Source organism: Argiope bruennichi, chromosome 2 (assembly GCF_947563725.1).
Source record: "Argiope bruennichi chromosome 2, qqArgBrue1.1, whole genome shotgun sequence".
NCBI lineage: Eukaryota > Metazoa > Arthropoda > Arachnida > Araneae > Araneidae > Argiope > Argiope bruennichi.
The window spans coordinates 36,596,565-36,616,459 of NC_079152.1; the positions used below are offsets into that span (position 1 = coordinate 36,596,565).

At 28.6% G+C, this 19,895-nt stretch overlaps 1 protein-coding gene across 1 annotated transcript in view; it reads right to left on the reverse strand.

The window, feature by feature from the left end:
- The window catches only part of LOC129961780 (protein quiver-like), a 98,863-nt gene that overhangs the window by 1,493 nt on the left and 77,475 nt on the right, over nucleotides 1–19,895 (reverse strand). Inside the window, exons 2-3 of the mRNA XM_056075346.1 lie at nucleotides 7,947–7,991; nucleotides 3,611–3,760 (exon numbers count right to left, since the gene is read on the reverse strand). Coding sequence (XP_055931321.1) covers nucleotides 3,611–3,760; nucleotides 7,947–7,991 — 195 coding nt within the window. The remainder of the gene's footprint in view (nucleotides 1–3,610; nucleotides 3,761–7,946; nucleotides 7,992–19,895) is intronic.

The following is a 19,895-nucleotide window of genomic DNA, read 5'->3' on the forward strand; positions in this document are numbered from 1 at the left end:
AACAATCATAAAAAGTTTTAAAAAATCAAATTATAATTTTCCCGGAAATTAGGAAAATTTTCAAATGAAATTATTTTAAAATTTTCCCAATTTCCAAAGAATTTGATAATAAACTCTTTCCTGTAGTGCAAATAAAAAACAAATCAATAAATACCAAAATACTGTAAATAGATTTTTATTTCATTTAATTGTCAGTCTATTATTAATATTATCTTTTGTCAGATTGATATATAATACTATGTTCATTTCTTAAACTTGAAATAATCGAAGCTCTTAATTAAACATATACAAAATAAATTAATAATTAAGAAAGTAAATTAACTTCAATTCCTTGATAAAAAAATAAATTAGGTGAGTTAATAAATTAAAAGTTTGTTCAATATTACAGATTTCGACAAATGCAGAAATCATTAAGGCAAAGTAAAAAGATGTCTCCTCGATAAAAAAAAAATTAAAAATTAAAAAATAGACAATAACTGCAACGGGCGACGCATTACAAATCGGCCATTTTATCACACAGCCAGAAATCATACGTTGTTAAGGAAATGCGTGTCGTACAGCTTGTTTTAAGCACGCCAACATAAAAGAATTTTTGCCTGGAGACACTCAAAATGGGAAAAAGTCTGGCGACATTTGAGAAAAATCGATAAATACTTTGTTGGATGATCTCACTGTTATCATTGCTTTAGTGATACGTGACATCTTGTTGTTTTATTAAAATTCTGTCAAAAGCATCTGAAAATCGAAATTTCACATCATAATGTGAAAAATATATTTGAAAGCATGCTTAAAAATACATCTGAGGTCACATTCATGAACAGGATAAAAGAATGCAGCTTGCCTTTATTGGATTTGTCTTCTTGAAATTCTTATGCTGCTATTTAATTTTTCTTCATTTTGAATTTCTTATTTTGCATTAAAATGAAGGGTGATTTTTATTATACGTCCAATTACATTTATATTTCATTCAGTTTTACTTTGTACATACTAACCAATTATAGTTCTGTTTTATATGAAAATAGAATATAATTTTTGTTAAGTGGAACATATAAATCCTACATGCAAAACTAATTGGGATTATATGTCCCATATTTTATTTCGAAAAAATGTGCATAAATGCTGGCATAATAATGAGTGAAACATTGGTTGCGTTAAATAACTTTCTTTCTCCTTTCTCGACAGAAAAGATTCGACACTAAATTGGAAATATTCAGAATTTTATATTATAATATTGCTTCTAATCAAACGACCCAACAGAAATGGGTTATAAAAATCAATATCTTTCGAATGTTGTCTGTAATCTTCTTCCTGGGATAGATGCGTTACTAGGCATTTTTTACTAATTATTCACTTATGGTAATGAAATTATATATATATATATATATATATATATATATATATATATATATATATATATATATATATATATATATACTTCAAATGTCTTTAAAATGAAATAAAATAGTTTAAAAAATAAAAAAATGTACATTTTTAAAATTTCAAAGCATTCCAAACGAATCAATTTTTAATTTTATCTATTATTTTTTTGTTACACACTTATTTGGAACAAAACTAAGAATGATTCTGTAATTAAAAATTATTTTTTCAGAGATATATTTGTACACATGCAATAAATTTTCATAAGAATATTGTGTTATACTGAACTAAAATTAGTTTTTCACTGCCAAAAAGAATTCGAATCATAAAATGCATACCCAGTTTTCTTTTAATTTTTAATCGAAATCTTCACTGTCAATTTTATAAAATTTCCTCAAAAATTAAAATACCTAGTATATTTAAAATATATTAAATCTGAATAAAACATAATTTTGAGAAAAAGTGATTAAAATGCATTTGCTTCTCTAAACCTTGCAAATACTCATTTCATTGAACAATATATTTTATAATGTTATTTTAGTAGAATATAAGGTATATTTTGTGATAAAACATTAAAAAGAGCGTTTGATACTTTTATCATTTATTTCTAATTTCTAAGTTCACTATTCCTTTAAACTGCTTAAGTTTTAATGAAATAAAATTTTCAATGCGGAAATAAATTTTATAATTGTTATAACTATCAGGTTTTAAGAAATCTTTAGTCAATCAAAAATAATTAATAAGATAATTTTATTTATATTTTAAGTATTCATTGAAAATTCACTGTGGTCTAGTAGAAAGATTTTGGCTTCAAAGTAGAAAGGAATCATGCCCCTTTTCTTTCAGATGTTTTGGTTATATAAGGATGACGACGTTAGTTATGTCAAGGTAAATCTAGTATCCTCGCGTTAATAGTTTTAAAAGCTGAGTTCGCGTTAATAGTTTTAAAAGCTGAGTTCGCGTTAATAGTTTTAAAAGCTGAGTTCGCATTAATAGTTTTAAAAGCTGAGGAGATTAAATTTCACCCTCAGCATCAAACTGATTTTGGAACTATTCACCATAAACTCTTCTTATTTCTCAATCTATTCCTTTGAAAATTATAGTTAAAACTACGATATCAGAATTTGATAGACAAATTTTTATCAAAAGGATAACTGAGTTTCTTCACTTTTTCTTTTCCTTAACATTTTTGGTTTGAATCGCCATTCTGAAGAAAACGTCATTTTTAGATTCTTCTTAGATAATAATTATTTTTAGAGCCTCATAATGGAAAAAACTCTTACTTTAGTGTTTAAATATTATATGATAGTATTTTTTGAGCTTCCTAAACAATAAAAGAAATTCAACATCTTCAAAATGTCAAAAAGATATAGAATCCACTTATTTTTTAACAATGTTAAGAGTTTCAAATCTGAAAACTTATAAACTTTTTTACTAAAAATGAAATATTTTCAAACAATATTTCTTTGAGACATTTTTGAGTAATTTTTAGTACAATATTTTTATAATTGTGTACCAGTTATAAAAATTTCCCCTTCTGTTTATTATGAAGTGCGACCTTTCATAAAAAATGATTCAGCTAATTTTATCAAAGGTTTTATTTGAGAAGGACGTGTAAAATCATGAGCATTAACTATCTAAATTTTCAGTTTTTACAAGTTACACCAATCCTGTTGTGAAAGCTCTGAATTTTTTATTAACATCATGATTTATGTCATAATTCCATTGAATATTATAAATTTATTATGAAGTCTGCCCCTCATTTGCCAGCTTATTCTTATTATTAACTAAGCTGTAGATTAATTACGTACGAATACTCCATTTCATGCGAATTTCTGCATAGTTTCTTGTTTTCAGTGCAAAAAAAAAGTACTGAAATTTTAAAAATACAAATTAATTCCAAGAAACAAAGAAAAATGCTGTTAGCCTGACCTAAGACTGCAACGCCGGTGTTCTGGCTTAGGGGTAGCGCGTTTTCCCCGTGATCTGGGCGTACTGGTTCAGGCATGGTTATTGTTCCCCCTCTGTTCTATCTCTGAGGTGTGTGAAAGTGCCCCCCCCCTGTAAAAAGGGGTTGTGCAAGCGAGTGTATGTGTTATCTTCATATGAGCTAGAAATCAGATTTCTGCCCTCGGGTGTTCAGGGGTCTCTACCCTCAGAAGCTACTGCACCCCCCCCCCTTTCCGCCGAAACGCGGACGCGACATCATCATCATCATAAGATCGAAACTTACGCTTTGAGTAGTTAGTGACGATTTTGACACAACAACCGTCGCACTGTTTGAGCGTTGGCAATTCGCTTGGAGACGATGTCCAGTTGAAAGGGTCTTGACATCGAGGATCTGACCATGTATCACATTCAAAGCACCAGTAGGTTTTGCCAGCTGAAGAAGGCATAAAAAAGAATCTATCAATTCAATAATTTTTTTAAAAGTTAAGTAATCCAAATTTCATGTATATTAGAATTTTTTCAAAGCAAAAATTCTAATTTAAAATACATTTTTGGCAGAAATAAAGTTTAAAAAATAAGTTTTCTCGCTCCAAGATAGTTTTTGACTAACACTAAATAATAGATTTGATAATTGGCTCGCAGAAAACCACATTTGTGCATATTGACATCACTCAAATGCTGCGAATATGCCATTAGATTACATTTTTAATGGGTCTTCTCAAAAACAAAGAAAGGTGACATTAAGATATAACAAAATGTTAAGATCAAAATATCAATCAATTCTTAGCACAAAAAATCACATATTGCATGTGTGATTTGTGATGAAAGTGATAAAATATGATTATTATGATTCAAATGAGCATCTTCTACAACATTTCATTTATGAAAAATAAGTATTACTAGTATTGACATTAATGTCACTAATACTAGCAATAATTATTTTTAATTAAAGTAGAATGAATAACGATGAACTAAGTTATCATAAACTCATACGACAAATAGTTAATTATTATGATTTACATTAACCATATATTTTGCATTTAGCAGAAAGTAATAAGTCAAAAAATTATATTTTTCGTTTTCTGTCACTAAAGTAACTTTTATTTAATGATTTTAGCAATTTTAAGAAAGTAAAAATGATAATGTAAAGGATCAAGAAGATGCAAAAATAGCATTACAATAAAACTAATAAACGTTCCATAATAGTTGGTTTAGATGAATCATAGTTATATTAAAACTCCGAAACTTTTTATAAGTTATAAATATTTTTTCTATTCTTTTAATACGCTTTGAGTAATCAATAATAAAATTTTAAATAACAATTTTATTCTTAGTTTATAAATAATAAATTATAAGTGAAAATGAATTTTTAACATTTCATCAATTATTTATGAATTTATGTTGTCAATGTCCTAAAAGAGAATTCCTAGCAATTTAATTTTGAATGTAAATAAAACTTCAAAATAAACCTAGCTCACCCAGACATATTTTTTTATATTTTCCAGCATTAAACTATGTTACAGAATCTAAAATATATAGAGATTTACTTATACCTAATAAATAGGTGAAACAACGTAAGTGCATTCTATATATGAGTTAATCTACAGAATATGCAAATACTTTTGTATAACTGTGTATTTTTATTTGTCTACAAAATATCTGATGAAATGTGGCACGTACGTGTGGGCACGTACATTGATGTAATAGAAAACATTATTTAAAGTAGCAGTAAGGACTGAGTAGGTGTTGATGTTCCTTCGTCAACCTATTTTATATAAAGAGATGTATTTTATGTAAATGGATGTGTTTTATGTAAACAGAAATGAAGTTCCTGCACAAAGTATGTGCAACGACAGATTTAAGGTAATTAGTTCACACTGGATGGATGGAATATACCAGTTCATTGTCTAACACGATTAGTTTCGAATTTCGTTCGAAAATATTGGTTGCCAAGAGATAATAGAGACCTCTCCTCTCGCATTTAAAATGCTATGAATATTTTTTTTATAAATAATTGGTAATTTTTTTAAATGTGTGAATTTAAATGAAAAGATGTAAATATAATTTTTGCATTATTCAATTATTATGCTTATCAGAATTTTTCCTATAAAAGTATTGTAAATGCTTCTATAAAATACATTTGTGTTTCGTTAATATACTATGAAGTGCTATTATTCCAAATATTTTTACTTACTTTCAAACGATGTTCAGACCACATATCCAAAAACAACTGATATAATGTGATAACTGTAGTTTTTGTCATGTTATTAACGTTTAAAATTATAACTAAAGTTCATACTAATATGAAAGAATAAAATTTATGTATAAGCTAAATGTTCGAAACAATTATATAGTTTATATATTATTAATGCAAAATATTCCCAATCAACTTGTAGGTAATTAATTGATAGAACATGTCAACTTGTAGGCAAATATAAAAGGGATTATCAATTAATAAGAAAATAATCATCAATAAGTTGAAAATATGTTACATATGATATATGTTTAGTTATATATAGAATGTGTGTACATACCAGCTACATTACGCACATACTATATGTATATTGTAGGAATTTAGAAAAAGCAATTTTTGAGACTAAACCTGCAATAAGTTTTTGGAGGTTGTACTTTGGATGATCCTTGGGTGGCACCCTTTTGCTTTCAAAATTTGTAATTAAACTTTCTATGGACATTTTAATATTTTTTAAGATGTTGTATTTCTTAGCCAAAATATTAGCAGCTGAAAAGTGCACGTTATTGCATGCTGTATACTATATAAAGGATTACAAACAAAAATCAAACTAACAATGTCGTATTACAATATAACATAAAAATCATAAAAAATTATACTAAATTTTTGAAGAGAAAAAACCAAAAATGTACCAACTAATAGTACGTCATTTTTTTTTTTATTTAAGCAATTTTTATGTTTCAAAAATGGGGTTCCTTTTTTACAACAAACTATCAATTTTGATATTTTCAATCTATTCATGGGTGTTCTTTTTAAATCCACATGAACGGTAAATTGTAAATTTGTGGGAAAAACAAAAGCAAACATAAATGTTGAAATTGGAGCGAATATACCTCAACATACTTATGACTATTATATGAAACAGATCTGTATAACTATGAAGAGATCCTTTATAAGAATGATTAAACATTTATTAGTTATTTATTGTTATCATAATCATTGGGCATATAATCTATCAGATATATGAGGAAAAATGCATTCAAAATACACTACATTTTTGACGACGTCAACGTTTTGCATTCTTTCAGGAATAAGAATAAGGGCTTGAAAATTTACGAAACTTGACCACATTCGGGAAGTTGGGTGTTGATGTTCGTGTAGAAGACAAATTATCCAAGAGGGCTTTTATTTTTTCACCGTTTACCGAGATTCACCCTACCTCTTCTGTTAGTTTTACATGGAGAAGTTTTGAGCCAACATACATATCCTGAGGGACCACATTGTGTTAAGTTGAGGGCCCGTTTACCATCTAATAAGCTGACAAATTGGTCAGTCCATCCTGACTATGATCATCAAATTTGGCATACATAGATGTCTTCTTTTAAGATCTTATGATCCACGAATTCAATGAAGATCAAATGACCAGACTTTCATTTACTAACATGTGCTAACTTCTTGGCCGGTATAAACTGACTACAATCATCAAATTTGGCATGCGTGGATGCCTTCTCTAAGGCTGCACATAATCTACAAAAATCCCTTTGACTTCAATGAAAATCCAGTGACTAGACTATAACTTACTAATATGTGTTTTTAATAATATGCGTCAATCCACATGCCATACTATGGTTATTGTTATTATTATAAACACCTTTTTATTTCAAATGTAATCAATGAATGGTTTTTTTTTGGGGGGGGGGGGATTTTATCTATCCTTCTCATTTAGTTGTTGTTCCTAATTTCCTTACGATCATAAGCTCCATTATTAAGCTCACGTCTGCGCTCATAAGCTATATTTCCATCCTTATATCCCATACAAAATCAACATTTCTTGTTTTTGCAAGATGTTTTGAAAAATCATCCTGTATATATGAAAATGATTCTTGCTAACATCCAAAACATTTATTATTGTTATTATTATAAACACTTTATTTCAAATGTAATCAATGAATGTTTTTTTTTGGGGGGGGGGGGGGAGTTTATCTATCTTTCTCATTTAGTTGGTGTTCCTATCGTCCTTACGATCATAAGCTCCATTATTAAGCTCACGTCTGCTCTCATAAGCTACATTTCCGTCCATATTTTCCCATACAAAATCAACATTTCTTATTTTTGCAAGATGTTTTGGATTAATCATCCTGTATATATGAAAATGATTCTTGCAAACATCAAAACATTTTAATATGAATTTATCAATTTTATTGTAAATTGTAAAATATTTAACCGTTGATTTTCTTTGATATAAATGACTCACACCAAAATGGTATCTATAGAATAATATATTTACATGAAAATATTAAATAATTATGAAAAATTATTAAAATATGTATAGAATATTTTAACTTCGGTCAGCTTTTGATTTTAGTGAAATGGATTGCAGTACATATGGTATAATCTTAGAAAATAATTCAAAAGAAAAGATACTTACATAAACATTCTTCCTCACCCGCTGACTTCGATAATATGAAAAGTACTGAAATAAAAAAAAAACACTTTTATATATTATACGCAGAAAATTTGGTTTATAAATTAGATTATCATTTATTACAAATCAATTGCACGTTAAATCTATTGCAACCTTTATCTATTTACCTTATTCATTAATAATTCTGATATGTGGTTTAAAAATAATGGGACATCAATAAATATTTTTTTTACATCGGAAAAATTATAATCATTTTTATTTATTAATATTTGCGATATAATAACTGTGCCACAGACTGATGAATTCTTGTTTTTTAATATTTAATGTGTGTGTGTTAGTGTGTGTGTGTTAGTGTGTGTGTGTGTGTGTGTGCGTGCGTGTGTGCGTGTGCGTGTGTGTGTGTGTGTGTGTGTTCTTTTCAAGAACCTCTCTTTTTTTGTAAATTTTATATTGTCTAATAGTTTTTTAAGTTTCATTTTGTTAATTCTTGTCTTGCTCTTTTATAAACTATATCATATTTTTTTTCATTTTAATGTCATTTATAATTTTCTTTAATATATGTATTTATTGTGTCTAAACCTAAACACTTGAATTTTGTGGAATGAAATATTTTGTTACATAAAGAAACGTGAAAAGCTTCTAATACAACGATTAGGCATTTTTTGGCGCTTGTTTGCTTGTGTGTGTGTGTGTGTTTAGTTGAAAAATAACATGAATTTCAACAAGACGTACTTCAATTTTTACGTATATGTCTTGCTGTATCGTTAATTTGGTATTTAAAGCAGACAAATGGTTTAAAATTAATACTAATCGCTATTAGAAATGTTCGAAACCTTGCATTATATGATAGAAAAACAATAAATATTTTTTAATATAAGTAAATTAATCGATGTAATAGTTGTAAGGAATATTTTCAAACATTATATATAAAAAACGTTTATATAAATTGATATAAATGAAATTCTTCATTGAGCAAATCGGAGTAGAAACAAAAGAAGAAGCCCCATTTTAAAGTTTAATGTAGTAGAAAACATACAGCTATGCATTAATTTTTTTCATTTGTTTCTAACCTTCTATTAACCCCTAAATGTCAATCGCAATGCAAATGCTCACAAATCTTTATTCCTCGTTCATGTTACCTATCAAACAGTCAAATTGCTCAAGAACAGCGAATTATCCAACGACATCTTCTGTTCCTGTCATTTAATTTCTAATGTTTCAAACTCATGTCATTCTAGACACAATTTATTTGAGGGAGGTAACGGTTTACCGCCTTTTCTGCCAACCCAGCATTCTTTTTCTTCTTGCTCTCCTTACTTCTGCTTATTTCTGTCTTCGAATCATTCCATTCCACCACCACCACCCCTCTCCCTTTTGAAAAGTCGAGAAGAATTAAACGAAAGCAAAACCACCGAATACCTCAAAAGCTCTCTGGTCGTGACTTTGATAAATTGTTGCCCATGCTGGGACTGAGGACGGACGGACGGACGGACGGAATGAACTAGGAGGAAGTTTTGGAATTTTAAAAGGCGCGTGTCAGAGATGGTTATCTGCCGGCAGCATCGCTCTTCGGAGCAAGAGGATTCGACTTTTAACTGATGGTTCTTTGACAGCGTAGATACGGCCGCCTCATTTTTTTGCGGTTGCTTTGCTTTTTTAGCTGCGGACGGCGTTCCCACAGTAGCTGATTTCGAGCTTGCAGTTTTGTGTACATCTTATTTCAATGATGGACAGTCTTTGAAGATGATTTATTTATCACTTTCTGTGTTAGGTGAAATGTTTCATTTGGAGCAAAATGTGTCTAGAGTTTTATTTACGACAAGTTTCTTCATCTCTTTTCTTCCACGTTCTGTTTTATACATGAAAGACGAAACCGCTCACTTTATTTACGTTATAATATTTAATCTTAATGAAGTGCTAGAGCTGGTAACTTTAAATAAAGAAATTTGAAATCCATCTTACTCCTTTTAAATTTCAGATAATTTGCATATCCTATATTACATATTTTTATTGAACTTGATTTTCACACTTATGAGTTTCCTGTCTGGAAAGATATAATTTTGCACCTCAATTTTTTCGCTCACTTGTTAATGCACAAAAATTCCCAAATCCTGTTCTGTTGTACTTCTCCGATGATTATGCAACATTAACAAAAAATTTCCAGCTCAATTATCAATTAGAGAATTAACATTAACATAATATGAGTATTCATTTTTTGTAAATACATCTACGAAATAGTAAAAAAAATTATTATGTACTCATAATAATTATAATAATTTATCATGAAATATATTATAATCATAAAAGAAAAAAAATAATAAAAGTTGCTTAAAAACGCTTAATAACGCTTTTATTGAGGTATTAAAATTAAAGCAATTCTTTCATCAAAAATCTGTTGATTTAATAATAATTTTTAAATGTGTAAAATACTAAAAATTATATTTTTATCGAACTCTGTTATATTAGATATCATAACAAAATATCATTAAAAATTTAAACATACTATAAAATGATTAAAATTATGATTTATTGCAAATATTTTAATAATATAATCGGCAATAACTAGACATATTGCTAAAATGGGCTAAGTTAAATTTATTTATTAGTTAAATTAATTTAGTGTCGTGAAGTTGCAAAATTGATCGACTTTTTTTTTTTTTACATTCGTTGCAAATTCTTCAGTTCGGTTCCTTTAAAAATTAATCTCATTCTAACCAATGACTTTCTATACAATTCTTTCAGAATGTAAAGAAAAATCAACCATTTAAACTTTTTAAAAATGGATTTGCATTTCTTTGACTATTTTTATGAGAGGAAAATACATTATTCACGACGCAGTGCAGAATAGATTGAAGTGCTTTGCAATAAAAAGCAATTTAAATTCTTTCAAGAATGATAGTTAAAATATTTGATGCTTTTAGGTAAAATTTTTAATACTTAATGAAGCAAGTACATTTTTAAGCTTTAAAAATATACTTTTGCTTTTAAAGATTCAATTTAATTTTCTCTCATTAATAAAATTATTCATTAAAAATTTAATTAAATCTTCGATATAGTTGATGAAAGAATTGCACTACCAAACTGGAAAGAGTTAATTTTTTCTCAATAAGTGCATTGATAAAAAAAATTCTTAAATATTTATAAAAAATAGCAGTCATTTTTAAATCCACGTAGACTGAAGACAAAATAAATCATTGCGTACATTTTAATAAATTAGCTTAAAAATATAATATTTTCTAAAGAAGCAAAAAAAAATTTAATCATTTTTACAATAACATTAATACTTCACCTATTGGCCCCTATAATTGATCGTACAAACCATTATAAATAACTTTTGCAAATGTACAAAATATTCACTAATACACAAAATCGCCAGTGAATTAAATAAAAGAAACGAATACATTAGATTAAATGATCAAACAAAGCTTTAATGAAATAAAATTCTGCAACAGTAAAATAACGTAGTATTGTGAATAATAGAATGGAAAGGTGTATCACTGCAATCTAGAAGTGTTTCGAATACTTATTTTAAATTTCTTCAAAAGGTTGTTGTTGATACATTCTTCTATTTGCTAGATAGTCGAACCGATTAGCTGTTCATCAAATGTTCAATTCCCCAGGATCAAATTCATAAATTTCATAGTTTCATTGTAAAATGAAATTCCTGATTTCAAAATATTTTAATAACTCACATTTATTATTCTTTTTATATTAATAACATTTTAAACATGTCAATTAGATAAGACTCAAAATTAGTGTCCGTTTCTCGCCAAGCACGACAAAATCGCGCCAGTTGTCCAAAACCAAGCCAAAAGTTCTGACTTTTGGAGAATTAAAGGAAATGATAACAAATGACTTTTAAAGTTTCAATAAAAAATTGTAAAAATCACATTTAGCGAAAAATTGTACCAAAATATTTCAACTCTGGCAAACAGATTTTGTTCTTAAATCAAGTCAATTATTTTAGAATTTGTTTTGTAATGTAAGGTCACATGACAGATAGTGATGGTTTTCTTAGCTTGTAACTAAATGACAGCCAAATGATTGTCAAATAATTGAATTTCTTGACGCAACCATTCACCCACACATGCTCGCCATAACGCTTGGCGCTACTCAAATGGGTACAGATACATTAGACTCAACAGCTAATACATCACCACTCAACAGCCATATCGTTCGTCTCACCTCCCACTCACTGGAGGGAGAGTACTGTGGTGAAAGCTTATAAGCCAGGTAACAGCTATGGGGCACGAGTAATTACTTTTGTCTTGTCTCGCTACTCGGCTGCGAAACACAAGGTTCCAGGTTCGATCCTCGCTCATAACTATCCGCTACAACGCTATTACAAAAGATACGGGGTATTTTTTTAATCATGCCCTTCGCTATAATTCTGTTACCTTTTCTATTATATAGTATTGCCGAAATAAGACGAGAAGATTTTATCATTGATCATAAACTAAATTTGAACTCACTAAATATCAGTTTAAAAAAAAGAGAAGAGAAGATGAAAAATTCAATATTAATTGACAAAAAAATATGATGATAATAAGTTTTGAATCCATTATGTCACAAGAAAGATGTAACCTGCCAAATTGCTGGCTATTACTCAGCATTTGAATAATGCAATAATCTCTATTTATTTGCTTTTATGAAACATTGTTAATAACTAGGTTATTTATTTGCACACCGTCTGTATATAAATTTAAAAATCATTATCATAAATAACAATTTGGTTTTAAATTCTTTTTCCGTTCAGTAAGTACTGTAAAATCAGAAAAAAAGTATTTTCAAATGGATAATAATGAAGATGATGAATGCTTTACTCTATGTAAAAGTAATGCTTTTAGGAATTATCTAATAAATCAAACAACTGAAATTCATATTTCTAAGATTTCTTCAATTATTTTTTAATATGTTAATTAGTACATATTTTTAGAGAAACAGATTTGTGTAATGTTTGCAGTTACAAGCGAAAAAATTATTGCATCGCATCTTCAACAAATTTGTTTGATTAATCATACATTTTTTTCAAAAAAAATTGTTCGAAGTCATTCTTAATTTTAGTTTTCTTTGTGATTTGTTTTTTAAATTTCCTTCTCAATTTATGATGAGCTAGAATTTTTAAATGTTGCATTATTTGTGTTATCTATAACAAAACATTATTTAAATGTTTTCAGAGATTACATATCAGTTAATTAGCTACTTCAATGAATTTTTAATTCCGTACAAGTGGCGCCAACTGGTAGCGAATTGATAAAAAATTATTCAACATTCCTTAATATTTATGATGAGGAATCATATACTCTAGAATAATTAGTTGAAAACAATTCAACCCTTTCTAGGGCCATGGGAAGTATGCTTCCCACCAATTTTATCAATCTTTGTATGAAATTATGTAGATTGGCATAAGTTCTGACAATTTTTTTTAGAAAGACAGAAACTTAGATGCTTCAGTTCTTTATCTCACACAAAATGATGTGTCTTGATTTGTTACTTAATTATTAATTAACCAAATTAATTAATTAATCCAATTAAATTTATCTAATAAATTTAATTTGATTATATCTAAATAATTTGATAATATCTATAATTTTCCCTTTCCCTTTTCTTATTCTAATTTCAAGTCTAAAAAATATTTTAACATAATATGACTAGAAAAAAATGGCCCTTTAAAGGGTTAACTAATTTAATGAATTTTTAATTCCGTGCAAGTGGCGCCACCTGGTAGCGAATTGATACAAAAAAATTATTCAACATTACTTAATATTTATGATGAGGATGATTAGTTGAAAACAATTTAAATAAAATAATCCATTTGTTAATATATTAATAAAAAAAATATTTTTTCAAACTAGGATTTTTTTTTTGATAAATTTATTAGACATTTGTTTATAAAATACAACTTAAAAGCATCTTTCCATCAATTTTTGAACGATCCAGATATTACATTTACGTCATAATATAATAAGATAATAATATTAGAAAATTTGCCCTGTTAACTTAGCGCTGTTATTATCAGCTGTTTAACTAATTTCATGTTACATGTTTTGGAAACATTGTAAGTAAATATTTTCGTGTCTAGAAGTTGAATTTGAATTTAAAATTATTTAAATGTTTTGGACAGAATTTTAAATTCCTTTGTTATTGTTGAATAATATATAAATTCTAGAAATATGTATTCTTTTTGAATTTATCTCAGAAATCCAAATCCAGATCACCATAAATAGGAACCTTCAAAATGTGATAAGTTATTCAAACGCAGGCTGGTGCAGACATTCATTTTATCGTCTGGAACCCATTCAAAGAAAGAGAATAGATGCTGTGGAGGAAAGCTTTTTGCAATGTTGGTTTCCACCGAATGTTGTTTAGAACTAAAAAAAATCGCAGATGTGCTAGCTAAAACTCTTGTACTTTATTTCAATAGCACGAAAACGCGTGAAATTTCATTTCTAACACGAATTTCAATGTTCATCTGCTCAGAGAAAGAAGCAGGTAAGTGTATTTGAAGGCTGATCAAAGGAAGATGAATTTGCATTCATTTTTAAACATGAAAGCGAAAATGTTTTGAGTAAACACATCGGGAGCTTAGAGCAAATTCGTTTTTCATTCGCCTCCTTTTTGTGTCGGGTGAGTCGTGAATTTAATGGAATTGAAATTCAAATAACATGCTGATCTCTAATGTGTTTTCTAAGAGAGTATGCATTAAAACAACATTCTGCTAGTTTTAAAGAAGTGTTATTTTTGTTTACGTCTTTACAAATGGAATTGGAATAAATTTAAAATTTTGATTCTGCGTAAGTTCTTTTCAATTTCGGAAAGTTGCAAATGAGCAGTAAGAGCTTTCAAGTCATTTTAAATAAATAATTTGAAAAATAGTCAGGAAACGTCAATTATGTTCACAGTTTTAAATGAATACAAGTTCAAGTCAATAGTTTAATGTCAACAAAGAGAAACTGTTGAATAATAAGACTGAGTAATGAATTAAACTTCTGCTATTAACTAGTATGAGTTCCTCCACTCGTCTTTCTTGTTTACTGTTTAATCTTTATTTTATTTCATTGTATGTTAAATGAAATCTAATTTACATTTTAAACATCTTTCTATTGATCTATCAGATTCTTAATTTCGTATAAATCTGCTCTTTGTGATTTAAAAATCAGTTACCAAATTTCATTTTTCTTACCTATTGTATTTCGAGTTATCATATCCGCATACATAATGATAGACAAATTTAGTACAAAATTAGACACATTAGGCAGATTTAGTCCAAAATTTGATACACTACCAAACAAAATTAGACATAGAGACAGACAGATTTAGTACAAAATTAGATACATTAGTAAACAGATTTAGTACAAAATTAGATACACTGGTAAACAGATTTAGTACAAAATTAGATACACTAGTAAACAGATTTAATACAAAATTAGATACGCTAATAAACAGATTTAGCCCAAAATTAAACAAAATAACAATCAGATTTAGCCCAAAATTAAACGAAATAAAAATCAGATTTAGCCGAAAATTTGAAACACTGACAGACAGATTCACTCCAAAATTAGACATTGAGGCAGACATATTTAGTCCAAAATTAAACGGACTGCTAGACAGATATAGTCCAAAACCGAATACATTGGCAGACAGATTTAACCCAAAATTGGATGCACTGGCTGACATATTTATTCACGAATTGGATGACACTCTGAAAGACGGATTTAGTCCAATATTAGACACTCGGGCACATAGATAAACTGGAAGATAGATTTAAACAAACAAGCAGGTTTGAAATCAGATTGGCTGTCAGAATTCCTGTTGAGTGGTTTTGTCTAAAACATGATACAAATCTTTAGTCCCTTCATATTAAGTTTCATCCACCGAATTCCACTTTTAAGTTTCCTGTTTACAAACAGTTAGACAAAAATCTAAAAATGACTTGAGGAATTCAGAAAGCTCTAAAATGTGGAGAATCACCAAATTATATTTATAAATTTTGAATATTTTCTTCGTATTTTTTTGAACACGAAAATTTAAAAGTAATAATTCCTAAGCATGATGAAAATTGCAGAACTATCCTTAGACACTCGGTTTTCATTCGTTATTCTTCGGAACTATATTCCATTGTTTTTTTACATAAAAGTTTAACTTGTTGTTTCTCATAGCACTTGTCATAGACAAGCCCGGTGACTTAAGCCAAGTCAGTAATTTTAAGCCAAGAGTTCGTCTCTTTTTTTTTCTTTTTTTTTTCAGTAGCTCCATCTAGCATTTCTTAGCATTAGATGGCGCTAGTACGACTTAGCTGCACACACGTCGCAATCCTTTTTACGGGGCAGACTTCATTCATGCATTTCACAGATCGTAATCCAGACCTGAATGAGAGAACGATCACCCCTGATCCAGTACCCCCAGTGGTATTACTCTCGACATGGAGGACTTTGGGGCCAAGACAGATTTGTACGTGCGCCAGCTACCACACACGAGGAGTCTTCGGCCAGCGGAGCTCGCACTCGCTACCCAAGGACCGCGAATCCAACGCCCTACCGACCATGCTCTCCCGGCTGAAAGTTTCATTTAAAACTTTTGAATGAACTTAAAAAATGTCCCTTTTTTTAATTAAATCAAAGGTTTTGAAAATAATAAAGAATTACAGTTGTTCTTGAAGATTAATTGTTTATAAACATATGATTTTTCAATTAGAAAAATCAATTGGAAACAAAAGGATGTAATAGCTCCATAACAATCAAAACAAAAGAAGTTTAAATCAATAATTCAAATTTAACTAAAGTTAATAAAAAAAATTTGAATTTTTGAAATCTATCTAACTGATGTCAGTTGTATTTATCTATAAATAAATATACACTGTCGTTTAAAATTAAGGAAAAAAAATTTTGTTAATTTATTATGCCCCGAAAGACAGTATAGAGTTTAATGAAATTTAATCCATTCATTTCATCTGGATGGATTAAATATATCTATATACCTACATCTATATAATATATCTAAAAATATATCTACATATCTACATCTATATAATAATATGTGCATTAGTGTCTGTATGTGCCTGTGCGCTCCCCCTTTCTCGCGATGATGTGTTTTTTGACATGACTATTAATCTAAGACAACAAGTACTATAAAGAAAACAAAAAGACGCCAACGGCTATGTGTGACTCTCAATAAATTTTAAAACAAGGCTAGGAACATCTTTAAACTCTATCTTTTCTAAGACAAACTTACAAACAAGCGAAAAACTTTAGTAAATAAGTTTTACATCATATTACTCAGCATATTTCGATTACATAAGTGAAGTATATGTATGACAAAAGTGATTAATCTAGTGATTATAAAATTATTACCAGTAATTTTTTTCCTAATCATATCTTAATTTACTAGTGATTATAAATAATCACTGCAATTATTCCTAATAATCAGTTTATTACATTTATCGTTACATTTTTTATATACATGTTTACTATATTATCTTACTGCGATTGTATAAATGTCATTTTTAAGAATTTGTTGGATTTTTTTTTTTCAAAATAATTTCATTTTAGTCTTTTTACTATAATTTACAAAGCGCGCATTAGTTCAAGAACTAATTTTTTAATACATAATTTCCTTTTTGTAAATTATGTAGCGGCTTTGATATAGAAAGAATAAACACGTGAGAATTTGTGATGAGTGCATTTAATTACGAAAAATTACTCCTACAGGCCATATGTCTGATATTTTAGTAGTGGAATATACTGTGCTACCATTTTGAGAAAAAGTTATTGGCTTCCGTCGCGTTCTTTTTTTTTTTTTTCATAATTATTTTCAAATTCCTTTCGTTTTAAGTTCTTTCTAAAGTATCAGATATCCAGTTTGTGTAGAAATCGATTATTCATATCATGTATATTATGTGATTACAAGATTTTGAGACAAAGCATCAAATATAATCAATATATCGTGCAATTTTAATTATATTAAAATACTGTTTAAAAGTAACATAAAGGCGATTTCGCGATGAGCCTTGTAATTTAGATCTTTACTCAGATTACTTCAGCTAACACTCTTCTTTTCCGAATTCCGTGCCATATGATGCTTGATATTGATGTCCGATTTAACATGCAGCAGGCCAACAAATATTTTTAGAAAAAACGACCAAACTTTCGTGAAAATTATATTTTAAGAAGGTTTATATATTTTATGTGCTTGGAATTTTTGCACTCCAAAACAAAAATGTTCTTATAAATCACTTAATAATGAAACACAATATCCTGAATAACAAAATTCTTGACATTTTAGAGATCCTTTTCTGAAACTGAGCCGACGAAATAGTTATAATTATGCATTTTCTTTGAAATACCGGATTTCTTTTATATTGATAAATTGCTATTCAAACAAAGTTCAATGAAACTTATTAAAAAATTAATTAGTTTCCTTTGACTAGATTTTTCCAAGGTCTTCTTCGGTTATGTAACGTTTCGTTTATATTTTCCCGATTCTCTTTCTTTTACATTAAAAACATCAAACACGTGTCAGTAGTCGAAAAAAAAAAGTTTATTTCTGGATGAAAATCTTTTTCTTCTTTCTCGAAACGAATAACTATTCGAATGCAAAGCAGAAAAATACACCAAAACTGCAATTTCACCTCTTTTTCACTGCTTTTTTTCTCGTCTGCTTCTCTTTTTCAGACTTTTATTTGCTGTTGTTCTTCGGGTTGCTTTCGACAGTTACTATGGTAACAACGCATAGCTACGCGTCAAAACGAAAAGGTAAAGATATTCCATGTGGAATACCTTACCAAAAGTTTAGAAGTGGGGAAATAACAAAGCGGTACTGCTTTCACAGAGTGCAGGAATATTTTATGCAAAAACTGTTTTCTGCATTCGTTGATGCATGAAAAGTATCTTCTGATATATCCGTTACAATTTAAAATATAAATACTCCATGATAGGAGCAAAACTTCCTTCTCTGAAAGGATATCGGAATATGTTCAAAGGTGTGTGTGTGTGTGTATGTGTGTGTGTGTGTGTGTGTGTGTGTGTGTGTGTGTGTGTGTGTGTGTGTGTGTGTGTGTGTGTGTGTGTGTGTGTGTGTGTCAGTTAAGTATTTAATTGCTTATTGCTTTAACCAAACTGACATATTTAAAGTATTATTTCTATGTCGATATTATAATAGAAGAAATACTCGATATAAAAACCAATATTTCTGGAATTTTAAATAATTTAGGACATTTATTAAATATTAAGTTAAGTTAAAAACAGATGTTGTTATATTCGTCTAAAGTAATTATTTTGCAATATTATTTGAATAACGAAGAATTACATATATTAATAAATTTATAATGTATAAAAAATCGATCTTTCATAATAGAATTTTGTTTATTATGAGGAAATAATGGGTATTTAGGGAATGGCAGTAACGAATCTTGATAGCGCTGATTTAGCAGTGTGGTCTTGGCCTCGGAGCCAGAGGGCACCAGGTTTGAGACACAATTCCACTAAAGAACCACCGTGTATGCGTACCTGCAGCAGATTAAAACTGTCGTCTGAGCGAAACGCTGTCCGCTGATATGGTAAAGAAATTTGTAAAAGGAGATGTCAGCTCAAGTGTTGTTCTCGTCATCTGACCCAGGTTCAAAATTTTAAAAAAAATAAGTGCCAAAGCAGTTTTGTGTTCACTCACACACACAGACAAGTTATGAGTGAATTTTTTATAACTTTTCTTAACTGTGTGAGAGATCACAGAGTTAAAAAGAAGTTTGATATTTTTCAACAGTAGTTTCGCAATGTATATTTTTTCTGAACAAATATTATAAAGAATTATGCATGTCTCCCAAGAAACTGGAACAAAATTTAATTTCCCTAAATATTATATTTAGGAATAAATGAATAATGAAAAACAAAATAAGTCAATATAAAAATGAGAAATGGAATAAAATCAGTTTAGGTTCTTTGGAACTTGATAGCAAAA